The sequence below is a fragment of the Harmonia axyridis genome, chromosome 2, assembly GCF_914767665.1.
Source record: "Harmonia axyridis chromosome 2, icHarAxyr1.1, whole genome shotgun sequence".
NCBI lineage: Eukaryota > Metazoa > Arthropoda > Insecta > Coleoptera > Coccinellidae > Harmonia > Harmonia axyridis.
Genome location: NC_059502.1, coordinates 48294950 through 48304916, shown reverse-complemented (window position 1 = coordinate 48304916; position 9967 = coordinate 48294950). Strand labels below are relative to the sequence as shown.

The 9967-nt window shown below is 33.3% G+C and overlaps 1 protein-coding gene across 1 annotated transcript; it reads left to right on the top strand.

Moving 5' to 3' along the window:
• Positions 1 to 7296: 7296 nt before the first annotated feature.
• On the top strand, positions 7297 to 9780 carry LOC123673364. Its single transcript, XM_045607850.1, has 3 exons — positions 7297 to 7819; positions 7975 to 9695; positions 9754 to 9780. Exons 1-3 carry the CDS (start codon positions 7297 to 7299, stop codon positions 9778 to 9780), a joined length of 2271 nt encoding a protein of 756 aa, XP_045463806.1.
• Positions 9781 to 9967: the final 187 nt, after the last annotated feature.

Here is a 9967-nt window from a genome sequence, read left to right as displayed (position 1 = left end):
ATAGAATTTTGCCAAATATCATAGTCGAAATCATTAAAAGCATCAGTCACACAACGAACTGAAACTACGTAAGAATGCATTTCAATAATATCCCTATGTACCACACTGGCCTATGCGAATTATTAGAAAGTAATTAAGAAGTGATAGATGCAGCCAATGAGTGTAACCAAAAACGCCCTCAAAGTGGAACGGGGAAATATTCAGCCAATAAAATCTATCAAATCGGGACATTCTTGTTTCCAAGACGATTTGCTAAATACCGCGGTTTATTCGAGAGTATTTTCAGCAATATTTTCATGAATTCAAAAGGAATTTCTGAAAACTTGGACAACCCTTGTATAATTGAAATATTCTGGCTTCCTCCAAGTGACTTTGGATATACTATAACTATGTTGAGGGTAATTGATAATAAATAATTAGAATCCAGTCTCTGCGGTGAATTCCTATTAATTTTTTATCTATTAATACGTTGACGATCGGTACCTCTCCCTTCCCTTCCTTTTCATAGTAACTAAAGCGGTAACTTTGGTCAGGGGAAGGGGGGATACCGATCTTTAACGTATCAATCGATAATAAATTAGTAGAATCCAGGCTCTTGTCACCTGGTGCGATGTGGTAGGGTTATTTGGGTTCTTACAGAAATGGCCCAATAAAACCTTCAGCTCTCATTCAGAAAAAATTGTTACAAGTCCCGAAATAATAATGGATGACTATTTTCCTGGAAAAATAGACAAGAAAATATAACTCATTCATTGATAAAGTTTTTCACCGTGAAAGGTAGAAATACTTTTCATTGAAGTCCATGACCTTGTCCCATTCAACAACCACCGAATAATTTTTTTCTAGTGGAGTAACTAGTTTTTTCCGTATTAACAGTCAAACCTGGATTTTGAGTCTAGATGATCTTGAATTATTGTTTTCAAGCGAGAATTCGGCTCAAGGATCAAGAGAGAATTCGGACCAAGAATCGAACGTAGTGTTGGACATAATTTCTCAGATAAGTTCATTTAAACTTCTTTCATTAGTGACACTATTGCTTCTAACAGAGACAAGTATCTAATGATTCGGACAATAATACTTTAATGAATTACACATTATGAATTCTCTCTGAAAGTTATAATGGAAATTCTCCTGATAGGAACTAATGAGTCAAACAATTATTCAATATTTCTTGAGATTGCGAAGAATGTAAATATCATCCAATACAAATAGAGAGAAGGTGCAGATGAATTGCATTCGAAAGAAATCTTCTATTAAAACTCGAAGCACTTAATGGCTCACTTTAGAAGGAGGCCAATAGATCACAACATATATGATGCAGAAGCTGTTCATTATTCGAAATTAGTAAAGTTGGTTCATTAAAGAACGATAAATCCAAGGTTGTAATGTAAATGCCTTGGAGTTTCTGTGAGTAATATGCATACAGAATCGACGAATAGCATCATATTCTCCCGATTTAATAATTGTTTCTTGTCCGCCAATATTGTTTTATGTTCACCATGCAGGTATGAGTGGGGCCCCATGATTCTTGCATCCATAATAACCATATTCCACTCATTCTATATTGCACATGAGTACGCAGCATTTCTTATTAGTTTGTTCTTTATAGAATAAACTATCATCATAAATAATATAATGTAATCGTTTCACCTTCACCTCAATTTGTTTTTGTATGTGTCGACTACTTTCAGTATTATCAGAATCATATCTTATTTGCTTTGTTCTCATACAAATTAGCACTTAAGAAATGAGAGTGGAATTGAACAATGGGCCTAATTTCACTGACTGCTTCTTATAAACGCTACCCTAATGACTTGAATCTCCACAGGCAAGGTGTTGAATGAAGTAATCTTTCGGGAGCTGATTCGCGTCAGCTTACTCCGTAAACAGCATTCACCTACAACGGCGTTTTGGATATGAATGTAGTCTCGATTATGTGTTGTGATTAAATCAATATGACAATTGGTCAATGAAACATAAAATATGTAATAGGTATACATCCAAATATATTATGTTGATATCCAAGATGAAACCCTACACTTCGGTAGATATTTCTTTTTTTGGTTTCTCTTGAAAAATTTTCCAAAAGCATTGATTTTGAGTACATTCATTCGCCAATAGCACTCTTGGAGACCACAGATCTATATATAGGTATTTGTGGTCTCCAAAGGTGCAATTGAATGAACGAGCTATCAAGATGACTTCTTTTCAGTTTTTTTTTTCACGATTGATCGAGATACTTGATTTTGATTAGTGAAAGTTTTTGGAAAAAAATTTGTCAGAAACGCCTGATTGACGCGTGTAACTATACAGGGTGATTCACTGGGATGGCCTATTAGACGTTTATGGAAAACTAATCATAACTTTGAGCTGAAAATGTGCATATTTGGGTTTTTGACAATGGTCTTTCTCCCTAAAATATTTTCAGATCTCTACAACTAGACTACTAGAGTTGACTAAGTTCTTGATATGTTGCAACAAAAAAACGAAAAACATAAGTTGTTGTTAATAATGTCATCAATTGTAATCTGCAAAATTGTTTGATCATTCGAAAAGAAGTGCTATTCGAGTAAAATTTTCTGAACTTGCGAGGGAAACTATTAGCGTCGAATGATTTTTGTTTCTTTCAATTTCATTATAGATTCAAAATAATTTTTCTCCTTAAGGTGCCGATCCAATATCAGAAATTAGTGATCATTCATCAAGGGCGTACCCAGGATCGAAACTAGGGTGGGGCATGTGGGTGGTTATTCAGGTATTTTTTATCATAAAAAAGGTGGAAAGAAACCAACATTTCCAGAAAATTATGTATAAATAAATAAAAAATCGAATAATCCTTTATTTGATCCCTCATATACATACCATTTAGGTGTAGATTATCTCAAAATAATAGTAATAAATTTTTGAAACAACAATTTACATTTTAATTTAAGTTTCATAAAATTTTTCAATTGAAAACATCTTTAGTGATTTCTTTGGAATTATAACAATGCTTTATCAACTAAGTTATTACCATAATCTGCTTGAAAACATATTTATTCTAGTTACATGCCTTATAATATCATTTTTCTTGGATTTGTAGAAAACTTGTTCAGAACTCTTCAAAGAAGTTACGATGGTAGCTCATCAAACTCAACCCACTCAATCGTCCTCCCCCACAGTGGGAGATAAGACAATAAAAATATTGCCCGAAGAGCAAGACAAATCTGGGGCCCCCCTGATTAAGATCAAAGATTTTTCCGATACTCAAAAATAGTTTCGAATCGAAGGATAATAAAATGTATTGCAAAAATTAAAAAAATTATATTTTTCAAAATGACCTGTACATAACCTTCTTTCACAGCCAGAAGATAGAGTCATAACTAGAGATCCACGATGTCTGAAATAATAAGAGGTGTGATTCATGGTAGTATCCTGGGTCCATTGCTGTATATTGTTCACGTTAATGATATGATGCCGAAGTTCCTCTGATATATGAATTCTTTTATAACTACGCGGATGATACCAACATCATACTTCGCGCTAAACCGCAAAATAAAACTGAGCTCGTCCTATTTGCTCACAAACTCATAAAATCTGAAAACTTAGTAATTTCTCTGAATGATGAGCCTATTGTATTAAAAGATCATACCAAATTTCTTGGCATTATCATTGACAAACATCTTTAGTGGGCTGAGCACATTGCCGAATGTTCACACGTTCATATGATACAAGAAACGAATATTTCATTTATCCTCAGCGCATAACCTTACTTCCACCGAAAGATCTTGTATGCGTGTGCATTAAATTGTACAATGCAATACCAGGACATAGGAACGATTGACAATTTAAAAAAATTTAGCGAAGGGATCCACAGCCTTTTGATTCAACATGAACTATAGACTGCTCTAGATTTTTTTGCTGGAATAGCTTGGAGTTGATATGTTTGCAATTTCATTTTGCTGTTTTTCCCAACTTCATTGTGGACAAGATGTGATGATGATTTTTGATGAATAAAGTCTTTGTTTGTTTGTATTTTCGATATGTAGAATTTTAAAACAGAAATTCTACATATGACTGACTGCAAAAAAATTATTTCTGCCATTCCTAAGAAAGCTACAGGGTGAGTTCGTATATTCATGGAAGTAATGAAACTATCATCAGAACCAAACTTATGGGCGGAATTCGTTGAAACTTGGAATGTAATTGACGCATGCCGAGGTCGAGTGAAAGAGATATTAATTATTTCGATATTCCAGGGTCGTACTCATTATTTCTCATTTCAAATGATCTGGTTAAAATATCACTTTGTATTTTGAAATTGCAATTATTGTTTATATTTCTAGAAAGTACATGAATTCAGCTTCAATACGCGGTATCACTCAAAGTTGCCGCATCTAACAATCTTTTTTTATGAATTTTTGAAATTGTATGAAGTTCGAAAAATCATTTAGAAGGTCAGGAGCTTCATTAAACTCATTTAGTAATGAAACAAAAACAACAAAGGAAAAACATCGAATTTCAGTAATAAGTCATAAAAATATAAAAGAAAACGAATTAATTCCTTATATTGGAATTCCAAATAAGTTATTAGAAGGGTTGTTCGAATTGAAAACCGTTTGCTTATTCCGTAATATATCACAACAGTTAATTATTTCATTCAACTTGTCTTTTGTCTGGAGGTGTTCAGCATTAGCCATATCTTTCAATTCTCTCCATAAGAAATAATCACGTTGGTTAAGATCTGGAGATCCAAAAGACCATGAAGCAGGTCTTCCTCGACATATCTATCTATTTGGTTAACTATTATCAAGATAATTTCTCACTTCTAAACATAAAAGGTCCAGCCCATCATGTTGAAAACATATCCCTGTAATAATGCCTTGTAGCATGCCGGGTTAAATATTGTGTGAGAAGTCAAGATCAACCTTACTTGCCAAGCGATCGACACCATCTTTGGTGAACTGAGCCTCTTCTATTTTCCTTACGCATAACAAATATCTACACGAATATAATATCAGTATATTCTCTCTTTATCAATTTGATCATTTTGATAATTTTAAAACAATATGGAACACAACCTATAACTAGTCATTATCTCAAATTTCAGTTATCAGCATGTTTTCAAAAGAGAAAATAGCCATAAAAATTTTTGGAGGAATTCATATTTCCTCTTCGAGCATATTTTGTTTCTGCTTTTTACTGTTGTTTCAATGATAGATTATTTTATTTATCAGCAGATTATTATCATATACTAGACGGTTCAATTTTTTTTCCAATTTCAAAAATTAATAAAAAAAGAATGTTAGATATAAACACTGAGTGATACTGCGTATTGAAGCTGAATTTATAAATTGCATGAAAATTTGAACAATTATTTCAAATTCAAGATGAAAAGTGATATTTTCAACCTGAACACTTGAAATGACAAATAATGAGTCTGGTCCGGGAATATTGAAATGAATAATATCTCTCTGACTCGACGACCTCGACATGTGTCATTCTTTGCAGTCATATGTAGAATTTCAGTTTTGAAATTCTACTTATTAAAAATACAAACGAAACACAACTTTATTCATCAAAAATTATCATTACATCTTGTTCACAATGAATTTGGGCTTATAGCTTTCTTAGGAAAAGCAGAAATTATTTTTTTCTTTTTGAGTGTTATTTCAGTATGTGTCCGAATTACAATAGAACACAGGAAATTTTGAAAGAGAGAAAAATAAGAATATCTTTCAGTTTTCCAATAACTATAATGAACATTGAAAAATGGAATAAAAATTTCTGCTTCCTACGCCACTATATCTTCGAACTATTCATTCAACGTTTTTTACTTTCTTTAGGAAAAAAATAACACCATAAATTATAGGTAGTTCGTTATTGAAATAAATAATGTATAAAATTGATAATGATTAAAAAAAAATTTAAACAATGGAAAGGATTGGCGACCATGACTAATAAAGGTAGATACCGATTATTCCTGATTCTTGTTTATAAAGAAGTTTCAGGTATTTGGGGTGCATTAAATTTATGTAAATGAAATCAATTCAACACGATTATGATTTAACTTTGAATTTTACCTCTCTATGCTCTCAGGTCCAAATATGCGAGATTTTCTCTTAAATTTTTGACCCTACCCTATTTTTTTAGAAGCAAGATACTAGTTTCTAGTGAATTACTTTTATTGCAATAGATACCTGATTGAATATTCTCGGAGAAATACTCCGATATCATAATCGATAAATGAATCTCTCAGTCAGTTTTCTTATGAAGATTTTCTCTATTTCAGTATCGTAATGAGTTCATTACAGTACTGAAAACAGTGCTGTGATGAACTCATTACAGCATTGTTTTCAGTTATATTTTTCGTTGTATATTTGTCTACACTGACTTGCGATCCTATCAAATTTCAAGGCACTTCAATTGTCATTTTAATATAAATTGGATATAGTGAAATGATTTGCAACTTTATCGCAATTTCTCTTGATTCTGGTGGTGATTTCGTCAGACATAATTTACGGATTTAATACGTAATTATAAATTATTTCAATATTCGAAACGTATTATTCAAATCCGAATTACGTAATCTGTCAATTCTCGTAACAGTCACACCAACTGCTAAGATACAATACAAAGGGCACTAGAATATTTCATAAAACTTGACTGAAATAGAGAAAATATCGTCTTGTACTCGTTGCAGAAGGCAATTCCATCACTCATGCGTGTTCCTTCGTCGCTCGTTTTCGAATTTCGCATTCGTGTTGGAATAGGCGCCCATTCTGCAATTTTTTTTTAGAATATATTATTATCTTTTTTATATTATTTACTTTTTTCGTATTTTTGCTATATTCTGGAAAATCGAGAACATCAAGATTATTGGAAATTTCGGGTTTTTAAGACTTGTGGATTCCCATCTGACGCTTAGCCTTTATTAGCAAGATGGCGTCGGTTGAGGATGACCTGAGTGAAGGCGAGAGCATTAGGAGTGAAAAAGAAGTAAATTTAGTGAAAAATAATTATAGGTGTTGTGTTAAAAAAGTGTGCACAACTCAAGTGTGTATGAATTGTGGGGGCTTATACCATAATTCGTGCGCGAAGAAGAAAAATATAAAAATTATCAATGAGAGATACGTCGAGTGCTGTGATGAAGTCCAGGATGGGAGGCGGAATCTGAATAGAGAGGAAATATTGGAGTTGAAAATCGAACATCTGAGTAAGCTCCTTGTGGAATCCAATGAGAAAAATGAAATATTGAAGGAAAATAATAGCATTCTAAAAGAAAACAATAAATTATTGAAACAAAGGTTAGATGACATGGAGAAAAAATATGCTGAAAAAACTGATAATGAGCGTGAACAGTACTCTGATATACTGAAAACTGATCGGATAGGAGATAAGATAACAAACAAGACTTCTGACAGCAAGATAGTTCCAAGAGTAGTAGTTCAGATGCATGAGGACGCCGAGGTTGACAGGCGACATCTGATAGATGACACTAATTTCAAATTCAAAGCAAAACAACAACAACAAAGTAAATTCACGTCAACATCAAAGAATCAGGGCAATAAAGAAATACATATCAGAAATATTAATAATGAAACATCATACAATCACGACGGTTTTGAAAGAGTTCAACGCAGAAGACCTAAATCTAGACGACTTGGCACAACGAGAGTCTCCGAAGAAGAGGAAAAAACAGGTTTTGTTGGAGCTGAAAGAAGAGCATGGATATATCTTTATAGAATAAAACGACATGTTAAAGCTCAACAAGTAGAAGAATATGTGAAGAAAAACCCGGCTTTCACCAATGAAAAGGTCGAAGTGAAAGAGTTACCAAGTGAACCAACTCAGTTGAAATGTTTTGTTTTGACGGCACCGCTTGAGAAAAAAAATCAACTGTACGATCCTTCGTTTTGGCCACAAAATGTGGGAGTGAAGAGATTCAATTTCGGACACTTCCAAAAATATAAACCAAGTGAGGATTTTTTATAGATAATAAATCATATCAGAGGGACCCACAGAAGCATGTGAAGAACAACCATGAATACTCTAATAAGGTGGGTAACTACAGCATTATTCATCAAAATATACAATCTTTGGGAAACAGTATAGATCAGGTTGAACAACTTTTGAGGGAAAATACAGAAACTTTAATACTTTGTATTACAGAACACTGGAGGTCAAGAAATCAAATCACTCAGATTGGTATTCAAGGCTTCAGACTAATGTCCTGTTTTTGCAGAGAGGAGGGAAAGCATGGAGGATCAGCCATTTACATCAAAGATTCTATAGTATGTAGAGAATACAAAAATACAAATAAGCTATCCATACTTGGAGAATTTGAATGTTGTGCTGTTGAGTGTTCTCTGAAAAAGATTAACATTATTGTCCTATGCATCTATCGACCACCGGGCGGTTCAATTGAGGTATTTTTTAACCAGCTAGAGAATATTCTTTCCAACCAGATAAACCTTGAAAGTACTATTTTTATAACAGGGGATTTCAACATTGAAATGCTGGACGAAAATAGAAATAAGCTCAGACTGGCTACAATGCTCAATTTCTACTCCATCAGAACAACTGTTGTTAACTACACCAGAGTAACTGAGCAAACTAAAAGCTGCTTAGATAACATATGTACAAACCTACATAATGGACACACATCGGTAATTCTTGCATCACATGTATCTGATCACTTTGGGCAGAAATTTGTGTTCAATATAGACAAAAATGATGAAAGGAAATTTGTTCGCAAAAGATTTCTCTTCGATGAAGCAAATAGAATTAACTTTGTAGACCAACTGAAACAACAAACATGGGAGGACATACTTGTAATCGATAGGAAGGATGTGAATGAGCAGTGGAAAACTTTTATCAATGTCTATTTGAACATATTCAACCAAAGCTTTCCACTTACCAGAATTCATTCCAATAACAACAAGAAATACAAGAAGAGTGAACGTGCTGAGGAAATCAAACATCAATTAGATATTTTACTAGTACTTTTGACTGATAACCCATCTCTCAAGGAGCAATACAAAAACATGAAAAAGTATTATGACAGCATATTGAAAGAGGACAAAAAGAAATATCTTCAGGATAGAATAATGAAATCAGATTGCAAAATGAGATCCATGTGGACCATATGTGGAGAGTTAACAGGGAAAAATAAACACAGAGAAAATAACATCGATGAAGATCCAAAATCATTGCCAGACAAATTTAACATACACTTGATTGAAGCAGTCCAAAAACTAGTAGATGAAGTGCATCATCAGAATTTCTTCTGTGATATAGAAGAGAATGATCAGTCGCTGTTCTTGAGACCTGTAAATACTGGGGAACTAGTTAACCTGTGTTCCAGACTGAAGAACAAACATTCCAGCGGATATGATGACATTCCAACCAGTATTGTCAAACTTTCACTTGTACAGATAGCATCAGTATTGTGTTACATCATCAACAACTCCATGAAATTTGGGAAATTCCCTGATCAGTTGAAATTTGCCCTCATAAAACCCATATATAAGAAGGGAGACCGTAATAGTCTTGATAGTTATAGGCCAATCAGCTTGCTGCCCTCATTCTCCAAAATTTTCGAACTGGTAATGTGCACAAGATTGTTGGATTTCTTCAAAAAATGTAATCTGTTTTTGGACTCGCAACATGGTTTCCTGAAAGGTAAATCTACAAATACTGCCATCTATCATTTTGTAAATATGATACTCCAGGAATTTGAGAAGAAGAATTTAGCAATTGGTGTGTTTTTAGATCTTAGCAAGGCCTATGATTGTGTGAACCTCGAATATTTACTAATAAAACTTGAAAAATATGGCATAAGAGGAAAAGCATATAAGTGGATTGAATCTTATCTTCTAGACAGAAAACAGCAAGTCATCATTAATGAAAACAAATCCAATATTGCAATTAAAGAAAGAGGTCTAGCGCAGGGCAGTAACGCAGGTCCTATTTTTTTCATCATCTA

Excerpts from the sequence above, each read along its gene's own strand:
- LOC123673364 (XM_045607850.1), top strand. The coding sequence starts at position 7,297 with ATGGAGAAAAAATATGCTGAAAAAACTGATAATGAGCGTGAACAGTAC. Across the intron at positions 7,820-7,974 it reads CGAAGTGAAAGAGTTACCAA|ATAATAAATCATATCAGAGG; the intron begins GTGAACCAACTC and ends GATTTTTTATAG. Across the intron at positions 9,696-9,753 it reads ATACTGCCATCTATCATTTT|ATCTTAGCAAGGCCTATGAT; the intron begins GTAAATATGATA and ends GTGTGTTTTTAG.